The 26891-nt window shown below is 38.7% G+C and overlaps 2 protein-coding genes across 10 annotated transcripts in view; one reads left to right on the top strand and one right to left on the bottom strand.

Annotated features, from left to right (window-relative positions):
* Window positions 1–10647, top strand: part of TATDN1 (TatD DNase domain containing 1) — a 38228-nt gene extending 27581 nt beyond the window's left edge. For 3 of the 5 annotated variants that reach the window (XM_029222985.1, XM_029222983.1, XM_029222984.1), the window contains 3 exons: window positions 5907–5977; window positions 7129–7255; window positions 10449–10647. In XM_029222985.1, coding sequence (XP_029078818.1) covers window positions 5907–5977; window positions 7129–7255; window positions 10449–10551 — 301 coding nt within the window. In that variant the 3' untranslated portion in view covers window positions 10552–10647. Of the gene's footprint in view, window positions 1–5906; window positions 5978–7128; window positions 7256–9088; window positions 9193–10448 lie in introns of all 5 variants that reach the window. The other 2 variants (XR_003793569.1, XR_003793570.1) reach the window with 2 other exon arrangements.
* Window positions 1947–23277, bottom strand: RNF139 (ring finger protein 139). 5 transcript variants are annotated; one of them, XM_029222979.1, is made up of 3 exons: window positions 22767–23173; window positions 11455–13291; window positions 1947–2518 (listed from the first exon to the last, which is right to left on the bottom strand). In XM_029222979.1, the coding sequence occupies exons 1-2, from the start codon at window positions 22942–22944 to the stop codon at window positions 11478–11480; spliced, it is 1992 nt and encodes a 663-aa protein (XP_029078812.1). In that variant the 5' UTR covers window positions 22945–23173; the 3' UTR covers window positions 1947–2518; window positions 11455–11477. The 5 variants fall into 5 exon arrangements, with proteins under 5 accessions (XP_029078812.1, XP_029078813.1, XP_029078811.1 ...); XM_029222980.1 differs by lacking the exon at window positions 1947–2518 and adding an exon at window positions 7264–7675; XM_029222978.1 differs by lacking the exon at window positions 1947–2518 and having other exon boundaries at window positions 11229–13291; window positions 22767–23277.
* Between the last annotated feature and the right edge of the window lie 3614 nt (window positions 23278–26891).

The following is a 26891-nucleotide window of genomic DNA, read 5'->3' on the forward strand; positions in this document are numbered from 1 at the left end:
ATACATATACACAAGTGATGTCCACCTATGGGGGAAAGGTCATACTATGACATAATCGTCTTCTGTATCTCTGTAGGCCAAGAAACTGAGGCTCAGAGAAGTTAAGAAACAGGTGTAAAGTCACTCAAAGTGTGAGAACCTGTAGCTTCTTCCTCACTTGGTGACCTTCCTGCTGTTATACACACTAAACCTCATGCACCCAGTACAGTCTGCTAGTACAGCTGGGTCCCTGGGTTCATTTTCTTCCAAATAATTTGGTGAGCTTCTACCAGTGTCTTTCCTCAGGTTATCAGTGTAGCTCATGAAATAAACTGCAAAATAAATTGCAAAAAGTAAGACTTCCTTTCCCTCTTCAGTGTTTCATTTCCTTAAAATCACTACTTTTCCAAGTACTTTTTATTTTTTTTATTTTATTTTTTTTTACTAAACTCCACTTTGGAATATAGAATCATGAAATTAATTATTTGCTATAGAGTTCAGACTTATTTAAATGTTCTAGATGCTTCTTTCATATTTTAAATAAATTGATGATTTAATTAATTTATATATTAATATGGAAATAATGCATGCATAAAGTAGTATTAAAAGACTTATAAGCACAGTCTCCCAGCATGCCATCTACCCCAAGTTAATTTTTCCAGAGCCAACCACTTTACTCTTTATCACCTTGTATCTAAATATTACATATATGCTATTAACTCTTAATTCATTCCCTTTGTCTATTCCCATTAAGGTGTTTGAGCACTTTAGTTCTTTATCCAATACTGCCCCCCCACCTCCATTATTTCCTCTATAGCCCTCTCAATGTAGTTATTTGAGAATTTTTGGTTATATGCATATTACGTGTTTTCATTATTATGTCTGTGTAAAATATTGTTGACTGCTGAACCACGTGACGTACCACTTTTTTATTTTCCTGGAGTAACTTTCCTCATATTTTTATTTACTTGGCTTTCTTCAAAACTTGAAGCCTTCTTCAAACTTTTCAACAACTCTGTAAAATGCTTTTTTCTATTTTTCCACATAAGGAAACCTGTGTGGATAATCAGATAATTCGTTAGTTCCTGACCCTTCTATCTTTCTGCTACAGTTTGGACTAGTGTCTTTTCTGTGACAGAACTCCTATTTTTAAATCCCATGTATTCTATTTTGTTTTGATGGAACACATGTTTGCAAATGAATTAATTCTCTTCATCTTGAAAGTTTACCTGGATAGTCAATGAAAGGGGAAAAAAGAAAAACATACTTTCACTTGGTATTTTTTCTAGGCATAAAATTCTAGATTAGAGATCATTTTCACTGAGGATTTACAATATCCCAGTTCTAGGTTCCAGTCTCTATTCTGTTTCCCAGTACATTACCTGTGACATACTTCTTTCCCTGTGGAATATTTTAGTTATTTATCTCTGGTATTATCAAAATGTGCAAAGGTGTTTTGATGGGTTTTTGTCATTCTCCACTGGCCCCTTCCAGCTAGAGGCTCATCTTTGTCAGGCCTGAGAAGTTTTCTCAATTTTTTTTTTTTCTATTCTTTCTTTGGACCTCCCAGGCTGATACTCTGATCTCATTTTTTAAAATTATTTATTGATTGATTGATTTTTGGCTGTGTTGGGTCTTTGTTGCAATGCGTGGGCTTTCTCTAGTTGCGGCGAGCGGGGCTGCTCTTCATTGCGGTGCGTGGGTTTCTTATTGCTGTGGCTTCTCTTGTTGCAGAGCACAGGCCCTAGGCGCACGGGCTTCAGTAGTTGCACCACGTGGGCTCAGTAGTTGTGGCTCACGGGCTCTAGAGTGCAGGCTCAGTAGCTGTGGCACACGGGCTTAGTTGCTCCATGGCATGTGGGATCTTCCTGGACCAGGGCTCTAACACATGTCCCCTGCATTGGCAGGTGGATTCTTAACCACTGCGCCACCAGAGAAGTCCCTGATCTCATTTTTTTATTCTACAATTTCTAATTTTTTTTCTCCTCTCAAACAAGTGCTTTATTTTTCAACCTTTTTTTTTTTTTGGCTGTACCACACCGCTTGCAGGATTTTAGTTCCCCGAACAGGCATCAAACCTGTGCTCCCTGCAGTGGAAGCCTGGAGTCCTAACCACTGGACTGCCAGGGAATTCCCTTTTTCAGCTTTTTAAGGAAACTTACTTAAGCTTTTGTTTTCAGTCTCTGAAAGCTCTCGTTTTCTTTCCTACCATATTCTTGTTTGGTAGATGCAGCATCTTCCCATCTCTCTGAAGATATATATATATGCCATTTAATGCTTTTATTTCCTCTGAGTTCCTTTTCCTCTCTGTTTTGGTCTCTATCATGATAGGGGCTTTCTTCAAATGTCAGGCAGTTCTTTGCTGTATATTTTAAGAGTGAAGGGGGAAAAGCTGTTGGAAGCTCCGTGGGGAGATAGCCCATCAACTGCAGGCCCACAGATGGCCAACTGACTTTCTCGCCGGGGAATCCTTAGTGTCAGCTTGTCAAGATCTTCCTCTGGGTTTGTTCAGTTTCTCCAGAGAGGGCTCCTCTGATCCCTGGTGGGAAAATGGGATGAGAATTCATAAACATACCTATGTTTTGGAGCAGGATGGTGCTGGAGAGGGGATGTCTCCGTTCAGTAAGCAGTCAGTCTCCATTTCTAGTCCATGCCTCACCCTGCCCTCCTCCGTGCTGCTTGTCTTCCAGTCCAGAGACGGCACACATCTCTCTCTCTGTCTCTGCCTCTCTCTCTGTCTCTGCCTCTCTCTCTCGGGCCAGGGTACAGGGCAGTTGTCATCTCTGCACCAATTTATTGGGAAGTAATCTGAGAATCCCATCTTCTCTTTACCCTGACTTTTCAAGCAATCCCCATTTCAGTCCTCTGCCCTACCCCATCCTTTCTAGGTACCTAGTTCTTCCAGTTCTTAGAACTTCCTTGGGAGAATTGGTTGGCTTATCTTCAGTATCCCTCTACAGACACATAGCACTTAAGTCACTTAACACGTAAACATAGATCGTTTACCACTTCTCTGTCTACTTTCTGCTTTATATTTTGTGATGAGGAGTTAGAAATGTCTCCTAGTTTCATCAAAATATGCTGTTTCTTCTTATTTTGGGATGATTTTCAAGAGAAGGGGGTAGAGACCTTTATTTCACAAACTTGAACTGTACGTCTGTCTTAGAGGTTTCTAAGTGATCTTGACTTTATAAAGACTTGGCTTTAAGCTAATTACTTGAGATTTTTTTTCTCCTACGTTAACTCAGAATTAATGGGTCAGTAGTTTATTTAGTCGAAGTCAATATTTCTGTTCTTCTTTTGAAATTCAGTTTAGAGTAGTCTTAATCTGAGTTTCTGGGGTATGGTAATTTAATCTGTTTACATTATGATATAGTCTTTGGTTTCTAAGGATTAAATTAGAATTTTTCCCCCCAAGAAAATGGGAAAGTTTCAAATTTGACCACAGAATTATGCACATGCTCTTCCTTAAATGGGAAACCTTAATAGAGATTCTGGCTTTGATTAAAAATATTTCTTCTGATAGTATATAGTTCTGTATTTAGATCAGTTTTTTTAACTGATGTGTAGTTTATTTAAATATTGTTTCAAGTGTACAGCAAAGTGACTCAGTTGTACATCTTTTCCATTATAGTTTATGACAAGATATTGAATATAGTTCCCCGTGCTATACAGCAAATCCTTCTCGTTTGTCTGTTTATATATGGTAGTGTACATCTGTTAATACCATACACCCAGTTTATCCCTCCCCGCCTCCCTTTCCCCTTTGGTAACCATAAGTTTGTTTTCTATGTCTGTGTAGATCAGTTTTTACAAGCATTAATATATGTAGGAAAAGAGTCAATCAGACAATTTGTTTTCATGAGATTAAAAATATGCAAATACTCCAAAAATTTGGTCATGTTTTAAATTTAGTATCCATATCAAATATATCAGCATATTTTAGAAAATATATTGACCAAGTATTAAGCTGGCTGAAAATAAGAATTTTGTTTTTTTCTAGAGAACACTAACAAAAGGCTGGTACTTACGGTAAACCAGACACACATTTCCCTCCTACCCCTCCTAAAATGCTGCTAAAAACAAATTATATTCAAAAAGGAAAAGTAAAGAAAAAAAGGCCAAAGTTTTGCTAACGGAGAAATGTTTTGTAGATTTCTGGAAGACAGATTAAATTGGAAGAGAAAACTTAGACGCCTGTACCACTAAAGGGCCTCAGAGGAGATGGGAGCAGGTGTAGCAGACAGAATCCCAGAAAGGCTCCGGGCTTAGAATGGCGACCAAAACAGGGTGATTGAAGGCCTATATAGAGAAAGATACCGATCCCCATATCCACTCCCATGCACAGAGTACAGAAGCAGCAAGCATTTATACTCGGGGGAAAAGTAATTTTTTCTCAAGAAAACTGAACAAACCAGATTATTGAGGACTAAGACTTGGAATGCTTATGTCGATCCCAGAGGAAAGCATTCAGTGGGTGGGACGGGATCGTCCAGGAGTTGATAATTGATGGGGCTATAGGTAATAGATACATGGAGAAGGGGGTGCTGTGTTATTCTAGTTATGTGTATATTTGAAACTCTCCATAATGAAAAGTTATATCAAGTCCTGAAGTTAAAAATGCAACATAAGGACAGTATTAGTCATCACATATATAGCAAACCATCCCAAAACTCACTGACATATTACAGTAAACTTTTTTTTTTTTAAACACTCATGGGTCTTTGGATCAGCTGGGGTTTAATTGATAGAGGTGAGCTCTGCCACAGGCTCCATGTTGGGTTCAGATCTTCGCCATGTGTTTTCATTCGGGATGCCCAGGCTGAAGAGGTAACAGTTACTTAGTGCACGCTAATCTCAGATCATGAGGGTGCCATTGCAAATCACGAAAGTGCATTCCAAGCCTCTTGGCCATATCATCCCATTGGTCAAAGCAAATCTTGAGGCCATGGCCAGATTCAGGTTCCTTCTTCCTACTACGAAATCATGGCAAGGGTGCAGATATGTAATTCTGTCAAATGAGAGAGAATTGGAACCAATAATCCTATCTCAGGGTGTGAAAATGAAAATTAATTCCCCAGAAAAAAAGGTATGAAAGAAACAGGGCCTCGGAGACCAATTCAGGAGTCCTCAAATTGACTAACAGAAGTCCCAGAGAGAAGAAAGAAAATGAAAGAGGAAAAGTCCTGTTTTTCCATAATGTGTTCCCAGTTAGGGGTGGGGAAGAGTCTAAATTGGAAGATTCCAGCTGCCTAAATGGATGAAAAGGTTTTATGCCTGGAAACATTATCACGTTTCAGAATATCAGGAGTAATGGAAGATCTTAAAAGTTTCCAGATTTGGGGGTGGGTTGTGGTGGGGTCTAAACAGGAATAATAAAACTGGCATCTCCTAACCAGCTTTCTAGTTTCATACCATGTTAAATACTAATAGTTCTAACAGTGATTGTGATTTTCATCCTTTGTGAAGATTCTATTTCTGATTAGTGAAACATGAACCTTGAGTATCTGATTCCTTCATACCAGTGAATCCCTGGGTATTTGGCCCATAAAGAAATTGGCCATACCTTCAAATGCAGCCTTATGAGCTCTAAATTATGCAAATTACCCAGAGACGCAAATAAATTCTTTTCAAAGAATTGTTTAACATAGACTGTTACAGAAAGTTATTGGACGATCAACTGATAGGCACAAAAAATTGCACCCCCTAAAGGCAGGATCTGGTTGGAATAGATCTTAACCTGGATTCTGTAAGGATGGGAATGTGCAAATACTTTCTAAAATATACTTCCATTGTAGCCAACCAAAGTTTTGTTTCAGGATTTTGGGTTAGTTCTGTAATCTGTTTTAGACAAGTTTATAATATGAAAAAGTTGTTCATTAAATGCACCTTTTTATTTTATATATGAATAACTTTTTTTTTCCAAGCTCACTGAAAACTGAGGCTAATCTGGAAGTTCTGAAGTCAATACCTAGTGAAAAATTAATGATTGAGACTGGTAAGTTTGCTTTTAGAACTTAATTTTCATATTAAACCATACCCAAAAACAGCTAGAGAAAAGTAAACAAGTATTATTTTATTAGCATGCTCAACCTCAACAATTATACTTTTCAGGAAGTCTTTGGGAGCTGTAATGGAAAATATTTACACAAGCGAGTTTTTCAATTTTAGAAGTCTGACTAAGCCTAAGCACTTAAGAATGGAACGTCAGACCATGTGGTAACTAAGGAGGCTGTTGTATTAAACAGGAGTCTTAACTAAGTATTTCACCTCAGGCTTTCAAAAACTATTCAGAATTTTTTTTAAACAATGTCTTCTTTGTAATGGCTTAATTGTACAATATTTTTTAAGTAAAGTGCAAACAAATCAATTGGATTTAAGAATTTTAGCAATTAATCTGCTGCCTCTCGAAGTAAGACAAAGTTAGAAGCTAAAAATTTTCTCTCTACCCTGAACTCAAGGCTCTTCTTATACACATGGACTTTTTTAGTAAAGTCAAGACTGAGCCATTCTGAAGAAATCAGGTGTATTTCCTTGGGGAGTCATGAAAACTAAATTATCTTATTAAAAATACAATGGTTGTAAAATGTGTAAGCTATTACAATTCTTTATTAGAGATTTAGGTTAAGTAAATAATCCCAGTATTCAAAGCCGCTGTTTTTGGGACTTCCCTGGCCGTCCAGTGGTTAAGCTTCCACTGGAGGGGGGATGGGGTTCGATCCCTGGTCATCAGGGAACTAGGATCCCGCATGCCACGTGGCACGGCCAAAAAAAAACAAACAAAAAACAAAAAAAATCAAAGCCACTGTTTTACATTCAGTAGGGGCAAACAGAAGTTTAACTTAAATGTTTTCATGTTACAGTTGTATTTCTTTTAGCTTTAGATTCTTTAAAGCATACCATACACCAACAATACTGTTAGTGGGGAAAAAAATAAAAGTTTAAGAATTTGTACAGTTCAAGATTTTATCTTGTACTTTTCTTAAAGCTGTTTTCTGTTGCCTTTTACCATTTTTTAAGCTGAATCATGGTGTATATTTGAGAGGTTATATAATAGTTTAATAATATTCATTAAAAAAACAATAATTTAAAAAGGTAAAAATCTCTTTGAGAGATTTCTCTTTCTTCGCTTTCTTCGCTTAACTCTAGATGCACCTTGGTGTGGAGTCAAAAGTACACACGCTGGATCAAAATATATAAAAACTTCATTTCCCACCAAAAAGAAGTGGGAAAATGGGCACTGTTTGAAAGACAGAAATGAACCCTGCCATATAATGTAAGTATTTTGTTTTCATGGTCTCCAGAACATTGAAGTCAACCATCAAATGCCATTTACAAAATGAACTCAAGGGACAGAATTAAAGTTGGGTGAAATCCAAGTGAAGTTATCAAACACCATTTTAATGCAGTGATTTGGAGGAATTCGTGCCTAATTGCTGTGTATCAGCTCCTTTTTTCATATCCTCTCAACCCAGAGTGGTTTTATTACAGAGTAAGAACTTCATGTGATTTTGGTCATTTGTCATTTTGTAGGGAGGGAAAAAGATCTTAAAGCTATCCATACATAGAATCACCTTACCTGGCTTAAGTTCTGTTATCTTGCAGGTTTCCTGCTGATGTATAAAAGCACAGTCTTAGCAGAAGACCTTTTTTTAATGGTATCTGTATTTTAAGTGATTTGACAGCTTGAATGAACCTGAGAAATAACACAGTTCTTTAAGCCTCTGAACAAAAGGACAAATTATAGAAATGATTTCCTTTTTCCAACCGAGAAAAAGGGCAGAACTTTATAGAATTTTATTTCCTAGGGAAAAAAAAAACTAATTCAGAATCATTTTTTTAACTAATACAGAGCACATGTGAAAAGGGGCGTATTACACATCTAACTGCTAAGGAGCTGTACAGCATATTGTAATTTATAGGAAAAGTTTATTTTAATGGGCCCGTCATCCAGTTTCTTTTGTTGCACAAGCAGTAATTTAAATCTGACTGTATCAATCTAGTATGGCTTACCAGTTGAGGCAACTGGATTGGATTGTTGTAGTAATTCCTTTAATATGCTCCATCTTTTTTTAGTAGTTTTAACAGGTAAGAGTATATTAGATAAGCCAGATCTAAAATTCTGAGCAGAAAAAGAATTATTCTATAAAGATACACTGGAAAGATTTTCCTTTATTAACATGCTGGTGTTGGCAAAGACTTTGAAACTGAATGTTTTAAAATCTGTAGGGTGAGGAATATATTTAAACTCTGATTAGTAAAGAAACACTTGTAATTTTTATGAAATGTAGGTACTTGCAAGTTCAGTCCAGAGACATTTCAGTAATTCTTTGGAGATTTAAAAGGACACTAGAGACAAGAAACTGGCAGTTTTCCAGCAGCCAGCTTAGAGGAAGTAGTTGCCAACAGTGTATCTAAATTGGTTTTCCACACTGCCTTAATCGTTAAGTAAAAGTATAGCTGTTGACTTTAGCTGCATATTTTCAAGACAAAATTTTAAGGTGTTTCTAAATGCAGACTATTAAGAACCAAGAAGGCTTTTGAGTATCTACTGCAATCATGAATACCAGTTCTGAGTAGGCAGAGCTTGGGAAAATCAACATTTGCAAACTGAAAAATTTTAAACCACATTTCAGAAATACACATGCCCCTAGTCTAATGCGAAATACTAATTAGCAAGTTAATTCCTACTTACAAAGTCATTTTTATAAACTCCATCTGTTAAGAGTTTTATGTTCTAATTATTTGTATAGAGATCTCTGCCCCCCCCGCCCCCATTAGATTATAAATTCCTTGAAATACATTTTGGAGCTCTTGCCAAATATCAGGAAAGGTACAAGTTACTGAGACTACACAGAAGAATCAAGAACGTTCCCACCCTCATCCCACCAGATGAGTAGGTACACTGTGCCAGGCACTTTGGTTAAGGCGGTAACCAAGTCTGACAAGGATCCTCCTAGAGCAAACAAGCAGATAAAAAGTATAATCCAAGATAGTAGTGCTGTTATAGAGGTATAAACATATAACTGGGACCATAGGACAGAGCAGCTGCCTGCCCTGAGGGGAAATGGAGTGCTTAACTAAGGTGACATTTCATCTGTTTACTAAGTTGGACCAGGAGTTAGGCCAGACCAAGACAAACACCTTCAGCGAAGGCAGACTGAAGAAGAGCTTGGAACAGTGACTGCAGTGTGGCATAAAGTAGGATGCTCGGTAAGTGATAGAGAAGGTACTGTAAGGCCAGAGAGTGAGGGCTTTTGTGTGCCACCCTTAGGAATTTAGATTTTATCAGAACCCAAAGGATTTTAAGCAGGAAAGCTATAAACTGGTATCAGTGTGGAGAAAGGACCAGAAGGGAGATTGGTGGCAGGAATCATACTGATTTCCCAGTATTATGTATTAATTTCCAATTCCAAGTAGTTAACAGAAGAAAAATCTAGTTTGCTAAGAAAATTGAATCTTTAGTGTCACTTTCAGTGTTAACAGATTTGCTTTTAGCCTAGTTTGACTGTCAGATAAAAACTGTGTAGTCAGTTCATTTAATATAAACAAGGCTTTTGTTACTCCTATAGAATTTAAAAGTTCCAGTTAATCTGTAATCTCTGTCCCTGATTCCTTTAGATGTTCATATTTTAAAAACCCATAAAGGGAACAAAAAGCTTAAGACAAAGAATAATACTTCAATGTCTAATTCTGACTCTGAACTTTCTAATTCATGTATAAGAAATATTGTCTACATATAATATTGCTAGAAAACAGCTACTGATAATTATCATTATTCTAGGCAAAGAAACAAAGATTCACACCTTTCTGTTGAAGGGAAAAACATAGGACGTTCTCTCTCCCCATCCCCCCTAATAACCATACATTGTTCTAAGTAACTTGCTCTAACTTCCTTTGTTGTCACTCTGCTGGTGGTGATGCAGCAATTTCTTGCTGTCCTTTACGACCAGTTCTCTAAGCAGTGGCTTTCAGACTTTACCTGCTATCCCCACAGTACCACACTGTGACTCAGTACACTTGCATGTATAAATAAAACCCAAACAAAAATGAAACAGTACTTGCCTTACTAAATGCAGTGTGCTTTTCCTTTTTATTTTTTAAAAGCGCATCATGACCCACTAATGATGTGTAATTAACCCACAGTTTAAAAGGACTCTTCATTTCCACTGGGTTAATTCCGCAATTGTGGTACACATAATATGGGCTGGTTTTGTAATTTACTTGAACGTGGTGCCTGGCTCTAGTTATATGCAAGACTGTCTCAGAAATTTGTCTTTAACTGCTCTGTTTTAAATATCCTAGCAGTTAAACTTTCTGTTAACGTTGCTGAAAACTTTAACGCCTGTCTGGCTTTTTATGTTAAAAGATGCTAAAACAGCATCTTTTCCTTTATGTGAAAAAAGATAATACCTTTAAAACAGAATATGTACTTAGAAATGTAACCATCCATTTTTGTTCTGTTTTAGTCAAATACTGGAAATAATGTCAGCAGTAAGAGATGAAGATCCACTGGAACTAGCCAATACGCTATATAACAACACTATTAAAATATTTTTTCCTGACATGTAACTGGTATGTGTCTCCCATTTTTCCATCATGTACATAAGATTTCATGGTAAAACTTAAAAGTTTCAATAAAGGAATTCTCTGGAAGTTGTCTAAAGAGGTATTATATCACTGTATGCCACCCATGAAGTCAGATGAGAATTTTTTAAAGTCACTTAATGTCTTAGTTTAAAATAGTGAAAACCCCCAAATATTTCATGTTGTAATCTCTTCAAAAGTTCAAAAGGACAATTTTACGTCAACTCTGCAAACAGACTGGCTAACAAATATAGTGATTTTTACATCAAAATAGCACATCCTGGTTTATACCAAAGGTTAGTTGATATATAAATAAGCCTGTTTCTCAACTCACACACTCTCCGAATTGTGACTTTCAAACCCAGCTCAACCACAATGCTACTCTCAAATTTCAAAAAAGTGTCTCAATCACTTCTGGCAGCCTATTTTTTTCCTTAGTTTTAAAAATACTCTACATTTAGCATTTATCCTCTGGTTGGTCCAAATTCTCTGATTTCTTTGATTTAATACGGTTTCCCCTGATTTGCATTTTTATTCTCTCCCACCCATTTTAAAGAAAAACTAGGGTCCAGAGTTAGATACATTATATACTTCCATTGAGGAATCTTTGGCACAGTTGACGCACCATATTATTACATCTATTAAAAAGTTATTTGTTCACATTTGTCATAAAAATGTGAAAATTTTATTCTATGTACAATAATGTACACAAATTTAAATAGGTCACCAAAGAGACCAGAAGTAATTGAAGAGGTATATTTACAGTAGCACATCACAGTAAACGGAAAACCATTCACAGATTCAACATTGATACTGTTTTTGTGCTTGGTTACACACTGAATGAAGCATATTACTCCATTTTGGATGAACTGAATTTTAAACAAATACCTCAGTGATTAGTAAATGCTGTTTTAATCAGTATCATCATTATTCAGTTCTTCAGCTGCTGTGCCTGCGTGCTGAATCACTCCATTTCTTTCTCTTTGAGCGTCGTCATCACAGTCTGAACTGTCGTCATTCAATTCCCTGTCAGATTCAGCAGCAGCTTCTCTTACAGCTTCCTCTGGATTTTCATTGGGTGCGATAAATCCATTGTTGTTAGATATATTTGAATTATCCTTGATATCATCTTCAATGTACACTTTTTGATGGCACATTGGACAAGTATCTTGAATGTACAGCCATTTCCGAAGGCAAAGTGCATGGAAATAATGATTACATGGTGTAATACGAGCAGATGTTGTAAACTCATGATAGCAGATTGCACATACATCATCTATTTCTTGTAGGCGGCTCCCTTTTATTTCAGGAAGCGAATTAATTTTTTTTACAGCAGTTCTACGATTCATGAATGTCTTCCAGCCATTTTTTGCTTGTAAATAGATGTTAAAATAGGCATGTAAGCACATCATACAAGCCCGAATTTTACTTCCTGACTCAAACATCATAGTATAAGCCCCATTTCCAAACATTACCACTCCAAATATAAATTCAATAATATTGCCTGTTGAACGAACATAGTAGACATAATCATCAAGCTTTTCCCAGAGGACATTATAGTAGCCATCAATCATGAATAACGTATAAACAGTGAGAGAAACAATTACTTTTAAGCAGAGTTCCACACAAAAGGCTGTAACTGCAAACAACCATGTATTTAGTGCATAGTGATGCCAAAGAACGTAACTGAGTATAACAGGAAGAATAAACAGGCAAGCAGAGACAAAGAGCACAGGAAAATGTCTACGAAAAGATGACACATGAGAGGCACTGAGAGACATTAATACAGGGTCCGTCATTCCGTGGATGAAATGCAGGACTGCTGTTAATAAAAGGCACATGTTTCTACTTAAGCGAATAAGTCTCTCTTCTGGTCTTAACCCACTTAAACCAGTCTGAAGAGCCAAAATAAAAAACAAAACAGGTGCTACAAAGCCAAGCCGCCTGTCATCTTCTTCAGTTGATCCAATAAAGGCCAATATTCCAAGACCCAAATAATGGGCTATTGAGGATATTACAGCACTCATGCCCAGTACAGTGAGTGTAGAATCACATCCACTAATTATAAGATTACAAATGAGGTCCCAGAAATCATCCCAAGAAATAACGAAGGAATCAGTTTCATTTGCCATCCTTAAAATGTACATTAATACCGTAGCCTGAGCTGTAATTCTTGTTAGCCAAAAGACTCTCAGTACATCTGGGAAACGAATCCTCTTCCATGTGTCCTCCATTAATAACTGTAATCCATAAATTCGATACATGTGCCTTACTAAAAGATAAACGTATCTTGTGGAATAATAAAACCACTTAAGTTTCACTGCCAAGACAAGCACTGTATTTAACGTGAGAATCAAGGAAGAGGTAAAAACTAAAGTCTCTCGGATGTGTAATGGTAGCTCTGTGATTAAGCCTATTACAGGAACCAAGAGATCCAAAATAATTAACTGTGAATAGACGGAATGAATTTGGAGTAGTGTAATGTATCCAATTCCAAACGTTAGCTGTAGAACGATGAGTGCCATCCACAGCGAGGGCCCTTTTCGAGGAAGCAGCTCAATTCCAAAAGCTGATGTGTTGTAGGCGCCATAGAAGTCAATGTGCAAAGCAGCATAATAATTTACCAACACTGAAGTTGCAGCTAATAGAAAGGCTGAGCTGTACATGTAAAACTTGAAAAGTGATCGCTGTGACAAGATCAGAACAATACTGGATACAAATATACCTAAAAAAAAAAAGAAAGGACATTCGAATGAAACATTTTTAAAGAATGTTTTTTCCATTAAGTTATGATATTCTTCCTTTAGTAAGGAAGTATATTTTCAAACTGATGAACGTTAAGCCTGAAGACAGTTTAGGCTTAAAGGCCAGTAAATGTTTTTTGTAAAGTCAAAGTTCAACAGGACAGATCAAACATATTATCCTTAAAAATCCTACCCCTTATTTTCTAATTTCCAAAGTAATTCAAGTAGTAGTATATGTCCAGACACCAAATTACTAAATTATCTTCAAGATGAGTTTGTCATGATATACAGTTTAAGAAGTTTGAAACTTGAAAGAACATATTCAATTATTAAAAATATTTAAGATAATTCCATTACAAAAACATTAAGAATTAAAAGTAACCCAAATGGAAAACTTGTTCCTATTAAATCTGAGATTTCTTTTTCTCAAACGTGTTCTTTAGGAAATCAAGTTTGTTTCACACTTACCCCTAATTCCTCCTTTTACTCAAACTGAACTCCTGCTGGCTCTTATTTTTCCTGCTCCTTAAATTTGAGCATTCTCCTTCAGGTCCAAATTCACTTTTTTTCTGTACATACTTTCCTCAGATACCAGACATTTCCTCCAAGTTTCCTTTTTCCTGTATGTTTGAATCTTTTTCTTCAAATAGTCAACCCTTTTTACTGTTCTTCAAATTACAAAAGTAACATTCAGAAAACCACAACATGTTTTAATAAATCTTCCCCCTCCCCCCTCTGTAAGCAACCAATGTATAGTCTGTTGTGCATCCAGCACCATCTTTTTTGGTGCTCTGACAAATTTTTAAGTGAGATTACGATAAACATTATTATCCAAGGTTTCAGCTATGGGAACCACACCCAAATATTCACCTACTTACACTTCTACATGACAACTGCAAGACTCAAAACTTCTAAAACCTACTGAACCTACTCTTGCCTCAAACAGCTCTTCCTCGCGATTTCCAATGTCAGTCAGAGGTACCATTGTTATTCTCCTAACAGCACCTCTAGCCCCTCATCCTCAAACTCTGACAATCAGTGACAAGTTTTACTAATACCTATACCTCCCTTTTCTCAGTGACACCCACCTATTAGTCTGTCTCTGAAAACTCTCTCATCCAAATCCATCTACAAGCCATCACCAAACTGCCTTTCTTCATGTCTCTGCTCAAAATACTGCAGCAGCTCTGAAATTACTATCAATTAAAACCTACACTCCTTGTCCTAATATTCAAGGACCCAATTTGCTTTAAAGTAATAATCCTCCCAACACACACACCAATGCTCCAGATTTCTTTCCCAAACATACCCCTTCTCTGCCATGATTACAGCTGTATTTACATTCTTCTCTTTGCCTGGCAGAACGGCCCCATCAACTTCCCAAATCCCTGACTGTTCAAATCCTACCCATCCTACAAACCCACTTTTCCCGATACTGACTGTTCCTTCAGCACATCTACAGAACTTGGCGAGACTCCTAATACTCATACGCCACCTGACACTGAAGTTTGTAGTTATCTGAGTAGGTACCTACTAGCAAGCAAGGATCCTACCTTTTACATCTATAGATCCCGAAATATTTTGTAGAAAATAAAATAATTGGGGAAATAAACGTTTCTGTTGAATTCTGTGTTCTATTTTTAAAGGCAACCATAAAATACAGCCCACCTGGAAACTGAAACCTATGATAAGGTAAGACAAAGCTGAGAAATCGGACCTTGGAGAACTGAAAAAGTGACAAACTCCAAATTAAACATCCATCTATCCACCTGATTTCAGCATGCAACCAAGACCAACACTGCATAATACAATAGAGCCATTCCACAATCTACTGCAGTTAAAAGCAAGGGCCAAGTTCCTCCAAATGATGACTTTGCCCACAAACTTAAAATTTTATACTGTGCCTATTTGTCAGATCATTTGTGAAAAGGACAACAAAAGAAAACAATCACCTGGAAGATACATCAGCCTCTGCGCAAGAACCACCCAATTCACTGAACAAGTGGGCCACTAATAATCCTCCCAAAGAGCCCTTTCAAAAGAAAATGGGCTTTTTTCTTTGAGCAGGTTTAGAAACCCTTCCTGTGGAAAGTAACAGGAAATGGAATTTACTCAGCCACCATATGCCATATGTAATCTTACTTTCTCTACACAGAAAAACAAAAGTATTTTTTCCTGAAACAAAACTTAAATCTCCTAAAATGCGTCAAAACAAAACCATGATAACTTCAGTTCTATTATATGTTACTTTTTAAAAGGGAGAAAGTCAAGCAGGGACTGTAAATTATTTTTAACTTGCTATTCACAAAGTGGTACATTAATCTTTACCTGTGAATATTCATGAACTTTGCTGTAACTTATAACCAGATCTTTTTATTCTAATAGTTTTCCCCGATGCTTATTTTTACACAGATTAAGGAATTATTTGGGTTTTAGAAATACTTCTGGACAAAAGAGAGTGTGATAGACAAATAATGTAGTGAGACTACAACCTCAAAGTTTGGATGTCTCCTAGCAAGTAACAATCTGATACTTTTTTTTTTTTAAAGTAAACACCCCTAAAGTTGATTTGTCTCCATTTAATCTTCTTTTAAAATTTATTTATTTTTATTTTTGGCTGCGTTGGGTCTTCGTTGCTGCGCGCGGGCTTTCTCTAGTTGCGGTGAGCGGGGACTACTCTTCCTTGCGGTGCACGGGCTTCTCATTGCAGTGGCTTCTCTTGTTGGAGCACGGGCTCTAGACGTGCAGGCTTTAGTAGTTATGGCATGCGGGCTCAGTAGTTGTGGCGCACGGGCTTAGTTGCTCCCTGGCATGTGGGACCTTCCCGGACCAGGGCTCGAACCCATGTTCCCTGCTTTGGCAGGCAGATTCTTAACCACTGTGCCACCAGGGAAGCCCCTGATACTACTCTTTCTTGATTAAAATTATTCCCCAAGATTTAATAATGACCAAACATTTCAAGAATAGTATAAAATTATTTTAATTTTATTTTATTTTAAATTATTTTAATTTTTAAAATTCTTAAATTTTTCCTTTATACTCATGTTCCTGTGTATGGAATGTAGAATCAGCTCTCATTTCACAGGAAAAAAAAGTCAACTTTCCAAGTCTCTCAAGTAATATTCCCTCTCATGGCCTTCGGGAAGTGTTGTCAATAATATCAAAGTTTCATTGCATTTTCACAACTTCAGACATGCAACTCTTGATATTTAACCTGTAGGCCTAAGAAAATTAAGCCCCAGGACAGTTTCCTCATTAGGATTTAAGAGTGACCTGCAATAAGTAATCAAGGCTATATATAAATGCTACTTTATAAAGAAAAATCACCTTGGGACAGTGGTGCATAGAATTAACTGGAATCACAATTCAGGGATCCAATTCTTCAGTGATTAGAGAGCTTCACTAAAGTGCTCAAGGTAGGAAAACAGCAGGTATCAAAATCAATTCAGAGCTTTGAAGATATACATGGACTCAATTCATGAAAGAGTTCAGGGCCTTTTCAATTTGGATTACCAAAAATGAGCAAACAAAACAAGCTGAAAACAAAAAACAAACCACCATGCATGTTACACAGCAAAGCGTTTAATTCTTTTATGTGTAAAGTCCATTCATACCCTTAACCTTTCTGGAAGTTGGGGACTAAAAATTAGAAGGAAATAAGACATAACTCCCCAGGTACCTTAAATACCTTTAATATAAAATCTAAAGCAAGCTGTGGAAAAACATTTCAATGCCTGACAGAATAAAGACGGAACAGTACAAAAATGTTTGTTTTAACTACATTACTCCCAAGGGAACCATATGCAATGAAATATAGAACAAAGTAAATAAAACATCTTGGGATGTCAGTCTGTAGGTGTACCTGACAAACTATAGCATAAAGAAAATTTTTCTATCAAACTCTTACTTTAGGTTAAAAAAAGGGTATTCTAAGTTTTTTATTAATAAGATAAATTCTGCTTTTAAATTAAATTTTTATGTGTTTATTAAAAAGAAATATATGAACATGATTTTTTTAAAAAGTTCAACCCTATAGGTATTAAATGAAAAGTTAACCAAGTTTTGCATAAATAAGCACACATTCATGGATAAATACTTGTTTTTGCTTTTTACCCAAAGGAGATCTCATTATAATAGTGGAGTTTTTTAACCTTTTCTAAAAATTACATTTCTGATTACTCATCAAAGAGGGCACCTTTCGATTTACTGACCATTCATGTTTCTTCCTCTGTGAATTGCCAGTTTTATCTTTTGCTCAATTATTTACGGAGTTGTTTTTCCTTATTGAATTGTAGTCATTTAAAAAATATTCTGACTACAGACTCTTTGTAGTTATCTGTAATGCAAATATCTTCTCCAGGTGTGTGGCCGCTCTTTTCACTTTCTGATGCTGGCTTCTGATTAACGGAGGTTTTTAATTTTAATATCATTGAACTTATCAATCATTATTTAATACATTTGCTTTTACATATTTCTAAAGAACTTTTCCCTTACTCTAACCCTAAAAAAAAAAATTCTATATTTTCTTCTAAAACTTTTAAAGTTCTGCTTTTCACATTTAGATATTAATCCACTTAGAACTATTTATATATATATTTTATAAATTTATTTATTTATTTATTTTGGCTGTGTTGGGTCTTTGTTGCTGCACGCGGGCGTTCTCTAGTTGCGGTGAGCAGGGGCTACTCTTCGTTGAGGTGCGCGGGCTTCTCATCGTGGTGGCTTCTCTTGTTGCGAAGCACGGGTTCTAGGTGCAGGGGCTTCAGTAGGTGTGTCACAGGCTCTAGAGCGCAAGCTCAGTAGCTGTGGCGCACGGGCTTAGTTGCTCCGCGGCATGTGGGATCTTCCCGGACCAGGGCTCGAACCCGTGTCCCCTGCAATGGCAGGTGGATTCTTAACCACTGTGCCACCAGGAAGTCCAAACTATTTATATATTGATGTGAGGTAGGGATCCAGTATAATTTTTTCCACATGAATAACTAAATAACCACTAACTTAACAGTCTGTATTTAACTCAATGTATTGTATACTTCCAATTCTACCTCTGAAACACATCAAGTTTCTCTACATACATGGGTGGTCTGTTTCTGGGCTTTCTATTCTGTGCTATTTACTGGGCTATTTGTCCACCTCAGTAGTTCTCAACCAGGATCAGTTTGCACACCCTCCCTTCCCCTCCAGTCGTCTGGCCACAGTCCCCACACCCCCACCAAAGAATTATCCCATCCAAAATGTCAACGGTATCTCTGCTGAGAACCCCTAAGGCTATCCCAATGCAGTCATAATTACTACTGCTTCACTTTGTTTTTACACTTCACAGGTTTTCTGAGTTCTTTCTACAGCACCAAAAATAACTATCTCATTGTTTTCAACAACTTCATTGCATGGCTGAAACTGATAATATTGTACAATGAACAGATTCTCTTTCAATAGACATTTAGATTAACAATTTGTTTTTGTTTTGTTACTACCAACAATGCTGCAATGAATATCCTTGCCAACAGTTTTTGCACAACTATTATCTTCAGGCCAAGTTCTCAGAACTGGAATTGTGAGTCAAAAGGTATACGATGAATTTTAGTTGATAGCACCAAATGGCTTTACATAGAAATAACACCTTACAAAAATTGTTTAACTTCATCTATTTCCCCATACTTCTGCCAAACTAGTTTTTATTCAAACTCTGAATTCTTCACCAATCTCATAAGTGAAATTTTAACTACATTTGTTAAATTATAAATAAGGCTGAGTAATTTTTGTTTTGCTTATTGACCATGTGCATTTCATTTACTGTGAAATGCTTATCCTGGGCCCATTTTTCTCTGGGAGTATAAGTTTTTCTTATTGACAGAGTAAAACTTTTATTAGTACTTCAACTAAATATGATGCAAACATTTTCCCCTTAATGTGTCATTTTTAAGAATCTTTGTAAAAAAAAGAATTTTTTCATAAAGAAGTTTTTCATTTTTATGTACTCAAATTTACCCTTGTAACTTCTGGATTTTCTTTTATGTTTAGAAAGGACTTTCCACTTCAATGAATTGTCATTATATGAGTAATACTATTAAAACAAACTCCTATGCTTGCATTTTCTGCCTTGGATTTAGACTTGTTAATTCAGCATTACGCTGCACTGGGCTGCATTTCATTTAGCATTGAACACCTCCTAAGAATAGCTTAATATTCTTAAAAGTTATATATATTGTGATATGACCTTATTTGGATCTCCAAAATGAGATGCTTTATATTCTGACTTGCTGAAATTCTCTTATTAGTTTGATACCAAATAAAAGTATAGTAGTAATAGTTTTTTGTAGGGGTAGGAGACAAAATTCTTCAGACACTAAATAAAACTGGATACAGAATAGATTTCCATGTTTACAATTCCATTTTAAGGATAAAGGTGAGTGACAAATTTTGAGATTTATATACAGTAGCACAGAGAGGTCTACAATTATTAAAAAACTAACCAGATAGAACAATTGATTTCAACCATCCTTTGGTATCTTTTACACACAAACCTGTCACTTTCAATAACAAATAAGATGCTTCATCGAATGGTCCTCAGATAGTTAAGACATTTGTTTTTATTCAGGATGAAATTTTTTACCACCAAAAGCAGTTTTTAATAATTTTATCATTCTTACAAATGTCATAAATTAGCATAATTACACTGCCATAATGTGAGGAGCAGTCAAATGATAGATTGGGAAAATATTTTGTATCTCTCATAAAGTCTGACCCAGAGAATACTCTGGGATCAAAATTTTCAAATAAACAGCACCAACATTTTGCTGATGACTTCCAAAAACTGAAATATCTGTAACACAGTATGGTCTTAATTGAAGTATTAAAAAAATTTTTTTAAAGCTACCATGTTTACCAGTAGCTAACAATTAAATGGCCCTTACTAGGTTCCAGGTACTGTTACAAGAACTTATGTCCTTATTTGTTGCCCTTAACACTCTATAAGAGAGATACACCATTATGATCCATCTTTAAAAAGGTACCGATAAGAAAAGGGAGGCACAGAGCAGGTGTAACTTGCCTGAGGTCACATTCTTCTTTAACCTCTCAAATGCAAACTTCCATGATTTACTACAAAAATAAGAAGCATGGATATAGTACAAGGAAAACAGATTACTTTATTCAGTGTTCTTAAACTACAAAAGATTTAATTAAAGAAAATACTCCTTTAAAGCTCCCTAGCCTGAAGCTCAACTCTGAGCACACTGCATTAAAGCACCTGGTCCCCAAGGGGCTCTCAGAGGCTCTGTAGTTACATGCCAGAAGAACACTCAAGACAGTGGCTACACTACTGGCAGAATGAGTATGTGAATCCTCTCAAACCCAGTTTTGTTTTGGTTTCTTTTTCCCAGCTCCTCCACCATGGCCTCCTCCCTCCTCTCAAAGCAGAAGCAGGGAAAGCCCCTCCTACCACCCTCAAGTCCATGTTACAATACATTTGGTTATTCAGTGCCCAAAACAACACTTGGTAATCCCAAATTTCATAAAGTTCCCTAGAGCCTCTGCTCTCTCTCTAGCAAACTCTCTCTTCTCCTGTGGGGTTCAGGAATAGAAATGATCAGTGTTCTCCATTTCTCAGTCTCCCCAACCCAGGAGTCAGCACAGGTCTTGACTGCACGCATGTCATCAATTAACGTGGAGAGGTACCGCGGGGAGGGGTTGGGATCTATCAGGCTCAGCTGGGACCACCTTTCTATAATGAGACAAGCAACTGCCTGTTAATTTATGATCATAACGAGTGACTTCTAACTGGCAGGAATAAAATGCTTTCCCAACAGGTCCCCATTCTTATTAATTTCATTGTAACATTATTTAACTAACCTCACTTGTATTCCCTATCAGAATTAAACAAAATATGTTAAGTACAAAACATTAAAACTAGCTAATGTTCTTTTTTTATTGTGGTATAATCAATAGATAACATTATATTAGTTTCAGGTGTACAACATAATGATTCGCTATTCCTATACATTGGAAATCACACAGCTCCATTTCTGCCACAAATAAGAGGGCATTACATTTTGCAGTGGTAAGCAGGATGGCTGGGATTAAGTAGCTGGTGGGTTACTGAGAAGTCTTGTGCTAAAGAACATCACGTTCACATCTGTTAGTTTTAAGATCTAGCATATAATCATTATTATAGCATTCTGTATCTGGACTGCAGCTGTACTGAGGAGGAAGACGAACCATGCCAGAAGATTAAGCCCAGGTGCTGGCAACCAATTACTTGCTGTGTATCAAAAGCAAAACACTTAACCTCTATCTCTCAGTTTCCTCACTTGTAAAATGAGAATAACACCACCCACCCTCCTTTGAGGGATTTTTGAACGTTAGGTTAGATAATACCAGTGAAAAGGCACTGCAAAAGTAAAGTACCAAGCAAATGTAAAGCGTTGTTATAAACAAAACTCAACATTACCACTTTTTTAAAGAGTAGGAATAAAGCAGCAACAGATGGCTCCTAATTCAGGCTTGGTAAGGATCTCACCATCAGCTCGTCCTCAGCAACACTTCAAAAGCACAGCCTCACTAAAAACTAACACAAGAATTACCTCATCAACAAAATTTGCCACGTTTCAATTACTCAAAAACTTCTTTTAAGCGTAAATCCTTCTCACTCTGGTAATGCAAGTGAAAATGGGAAGTGAAGTATAAGATTCTTTTAACACTCCATTCATATGCAACCAAGACACTGATTTTCAAGTCTTATCATTTCCTAGCCACGTTTTTATAACCGTTCTCAATACCTTCTTCTCTATTCATGGAAAATTTTAGGACTCGTTTTAAGTATCGCCTTCTTCGTGAGGATTTTTCTAACAGTTTCAAGGTCTGACATTCTCCTTCGTTTGGATGTCATTTAAATGACAACATACGAGTACCCTGCATTTTGGAAAGGGGGAAACTGAGGCCCAGGCCTCGGCACGACGAGCCCAAGGTCACACACGGCGAGATCAAAAACGTAAGCAGAGTTGCTGTTTTTCCAAGGCTGTCGCATAGAACGCGGTCAAGCACTCATTCCCCTAGAGAAACAGCAGGCACAGAGCCGCATGCTCACACCTCGCTGCTTTCTCCCCGCCCTCGCTCAGAGGCAAAAAGGAACAGGAGACTGACTCGCAGGGAGGACCACTCCGCTGTCAACTCTGAGACAAATGTCATCTCCTCCTCCCGTCCGGCCCGCAAAGACGCCCCCAGGGGGGAAACGAAACCAGCGCGCGCGCACACACACACACCACACACACACACACCACCGCCTGCGCGCGGCTGCCCTCTCCCTCTTACACGTCTCGGCCCGCGAAACTAGTACGTACACACACACACACACATACATACATACACACACCCCACGGCCTGCGCTCGGCTGCCCTCTCCTTCCTGCACGTCTCGGCCCGCGGAGCCGTCCCCGGACGCAGGCTACCCCGTCCCCCTCACCAAGGAGCCGGAGGAAGATCTGGAGCCCGATGCAGAACCGGCTTTGGCTGGAATCGTAGGAGTTGAAGATGGCGTCGATGATGTAGAGGCAGGGCACCCGGAGCGCCACTTCGAGCGCCGCCCAGACCTGCTGATGGGCCATCCGCACCTGCTGCTGCGGGGGCCCCAGCGCCGCCATAAGCCGCTGCCACACCGGGGCTGGGCGGGCCGGGTAGAGCCGCGCGGGGCAGGGTCCGGGACGGCGGCCGGGGGCGGAGGCGAAGGCGGGCGACTCCGCCCCCGCCCTCCCTCCTCTCGTGTCTCTCTCACGGCCCGCCCCGCCGCCCGCTCGCGTCTCTCGAGCTGGAGCAGGCGGCGGAGGCGGCGGCGGCGGAGGCAGCAGCGGCGGCTCCCGGGAGGCCTGTGGGTGTCGGTGTTTCCGGCCGGCTATGGTCTGGCTCCTCCTCCCTCCACCGCCTCCCCCGCCCGTGGAGCCACCATCTTGACCTCGCCCGCCCGCCTCTGCAGTGGCTGCTGTTGCCAGGCCCGGAGGCTGCTCCCGCGGTCACGCGAGACCGCGGAAGCCGCGCGCCGACGCTCGCGTCATAATACGGCGCTAGGGGCGCTCCCCTCGCGGTCACCACGCTCGGCGTAGCAGACGTCCCTATCGTTGCCATGGTTTCCGCCCATCTCCGGAGCCGGGGCCGCCTTTGCTGCTTTTGGCGCCACCCAGTGGCGCAGGCGCTGTTGGGCAGCCGCGCCCTGCAGCCTCAGGGTGGGGGCCTCACCCGTAAAGGCGTTGGCGTGTGAGGCAGTCACTGCTTCCTCGGGAGGGAATTATTAGCTGCTTTATTAGAGCCCATTAAACGTCCCATAAACATGATTCAGAACTGCTTGGCAGGAGGAGAGCCAAAGGGCGCCGCCTGCCAGAGCTACTCCACCCCACCGGGAAGCCGGGTCTGAGCGGTCGACCTTCCGGGGAAGATGCTACAAGGCCGCCTGTCGGAGGCGTCGCTGCGTGCGGTGTATGGAGCGGGCACCCTTCGTGGTATTGGGCTTGGAGTGGTAGGCGCTACCGAGAAAAACATCCCTCTCATCTCTTTGCACATCATCCTATCTACTACCCGATTAGGCAGAACTGCGGACCGTGGTCGGCCACATTATACTAATGTCAAGGGCAAGAACCCTTTTTTTTGGTTTTTTATTTATTTTTGGCTGCGTTGGGTCTTTGTTGCTGCACGGGGGCTTCCTCTAGTTTCAGTGAGCCGGGGCTACTCTTCATTGTGATGCGCAGGCTTCTCATTGCAGTGATTTCTCTTGTTGCGGAGCACGGGCTCTAGGTGTGCGGGCTTCAGTAGTTCTGGCACGCAGGCTCAGTAGTTATAGCTTGCGGGCTCTAGAGTGCAGGCTCAGTAGTTGTGCTGCACGGGCTTAGTTGCTCCGCGGCATGTGGGATCTTCCCGGACCAGGGCTCCAACCAGTGTCCCCTGCACTGGCAGGGGAATTCTTAACCACTGGGCAACTAGGGAAGTACCAAGAACTCATTACTAATGTGACTTAAGGGCAAGAACTCTGACCTCTGTCTTTGTTTCTAATCTTTGAGGTAAGAACACACAGTCAGTGCCTTCTTTCCTTCTCGGCAGAAGAGGCCATACTTTTTTGTTTTTGTAGAGGATCGGAACATGCCACCCCAAAATATGTTACTTTGACATGATTATTTTGAGCTGAAGACAGTTGAGAAACAGCAGGAACAAACAAAAAGCTCTCCAGCTCAACACTTCCCTCCCATTTGCCTGAAAATAGGACATAAATTTCTACTGGTAAAGGTGTCTCCCTCTCCCTTACTAAGAAGAGGATGACTCTTAGACTCAATCACTGGCAAAGCTTATTAAGCTAATCCTTATCCATTAGTTTCCCCCCATACATTCACCTTCCCAGTCTGCCACCCCAAAAGCCTAAACCCCTTTTCCTTTATCACTTCTCTACAATGCATTGTTCCTTGTTAAGATGCTATATAAGCTCCGAATTGTAGCCACCTCTTTGAGTTATTCAACACTTAGTTTCTCCCGGACGTATGTGCATGGCATGAGTTAATAAACTCTTGCGTTTCTCTTGTTAATCTTTATTTTATTGGTTTAATTTCCAGGGCCCCAGCCACAGAACCTAGGAAGGAAAAGATTTTTGTCCCTCCTCTACACTTTCTTGCCTATCCATGTTTTAACAGTTTCTGATCTTAATTTGATGCACAAATTTTATTAGTATAAGAATTTCTAATTAAAACTAAATTCCACCTTGGGCCCAGAGCTTTCAGGAGTGGTGGCACAGTTATCTTACATATGACTTCAAGCATGTCTCTTTAAACTCACTAGGTCTCACTCTCCCTATCTATAAAATGAAGGTATGAATAAGATCCTGGCAAGTACTTTAAAATACTACCTTAAATCTAAATTTACATTAATGAGGTAGTTTTTAGAATGCTTTTAGGGATTTTTAAGATAAAAGATAAGCTTTCAAAGAAATAGCTGCAATTCACTGAATCTAATCTCTTTGGCTTCTACATTGATTTGAATGTTGCACAACTCAGGTATATATTAAATTGAGTCTACCCAGAACAGTATGTGGGGTAGCTGTGTGTGTGTGTGTGTGTGTGTGTGTGTGTGTGTGTGTGTATTCATAAATTACCCATGTTCAAAAATAACAATCTGTTCATTTGGCTTTAATGGTTTAGAAGCCTTTTAGTACCTCTAAAAAGCCTTTAGATGTAGAATGTGTAAAAACTAGTTTCAATTTTCGGTTGATATTTACATCAGCCAAGTCTTTGTTACACGCAACAGGAACTGATCCTGGGCTATCTTAAGCAAAAAGGGAATTTATTAAAGAATTATTTTAATTATTCTTCAGAATTTCAGGTTCCAAGAGTGACCATGCAATTGGTCAAGCTTATTGGACCATGTATCTGTACCCAAGCTGTACCAGAGGGCAGGTACAAGCAGCTTCCTTAGTGGGAGAAAGCAGCAGGAAACAAGCACTTAGAATTACCCACCCCAGCTCTCCCTGCCAACGTATTTTGTATTTCCTTCAAATGGAAGGTGGGGATGCTGGAAGAAGGGTAGGTATTGATAGCCCCAAAAAGGATAAATACATACCATAACTTTATCTCAGACCTTGGGAACTACTTGGAAAATAATCTCTGATCCTAAATTACTTTATAGTTTTTCTCATTCATTAAAGTAAATTTCAGATGTGCTCATGGAAATTCAGCTATTTGAATTTTCTCGTTTTGTAAATGCCAAATGAATAGGAAGATTCTGTTGTTGTTTAGTTAACAAAGGAAACATAAGAGAATATAGTGGCATTTGGAGTCAACGTTGAGTACATACTGACTGACTTTGGTTCATTCATTCATTCATTCATTCAACATTTACTGAGCACTTTCTATATGCCTGGCAGTATGCTTACCCACTTCTGCTTCTCACTAGTTCTCTGTCTCTAGACAATGTACTTAAGCTCTAATCTTCAGTATCCTCATCTGGGAAAAAGAGAAAAAATGGTTAATAATGTCAGATAAGATACAAAACATATAACATGTATTATCCAATTTAATCCTCCACAAACCTGTCCAAGGACACAGGCAATTAAGAGTGGCAGGTTTCTAACTCACACTTTTCAGATTCCACAGCCTAAGATCTGATCCTCTGCAAGTAATTGCTCATGCTTGTTACACAAATTAAAACAACATGTTTTAGGTACTTAGTATGGTATATGGTAAACAGATTTTAGGAGAAATACTCATTGGAACCCCTATGATACATACTGTGTTAGTACTGTGAAGATAGTGTTTATTAGTGTGGGTTGTTATATGTGATAACCATTCAGTAGTACTGAATTTATATTAGGATATAAATATATGATAGGCTCAAATATGTTAGTCATCTAAGGTGATGGTTAAGAATAATCTGAGGGATTAGATACTGCTGAGAGGAAGAGTACAAGTAATACTAAGTTAAAAACATCTGTCAAGGCAGGGAGCCTAGAGAAGATGGATATAGTATCCCTCTGACAGACGGGAAATATAGGATCCTTCACCCTGGATGGGATCCTGTCATCCAGGCTTCTGATAACCACTTCTCATTTCATAGCTACACC

The sequence above is a fragment of the Monodon monoceros genome, unplaced genomic scaffold (genome assembly GCF_005190385.1).
Source record: "Monodon monoceros isolate NGI ecotype Baffin Bay Population unplaced genomic scaffold, NGI_Narwhal_1 Super_Scaffold_14, whole genome shotgun sequence".
Taxonomy (NCBI): Eukaryota; Metazoa; Chordata; class Mammalia; order Artiodactyla; family Monodontidae; genus Monodon; species Monodon monoceros.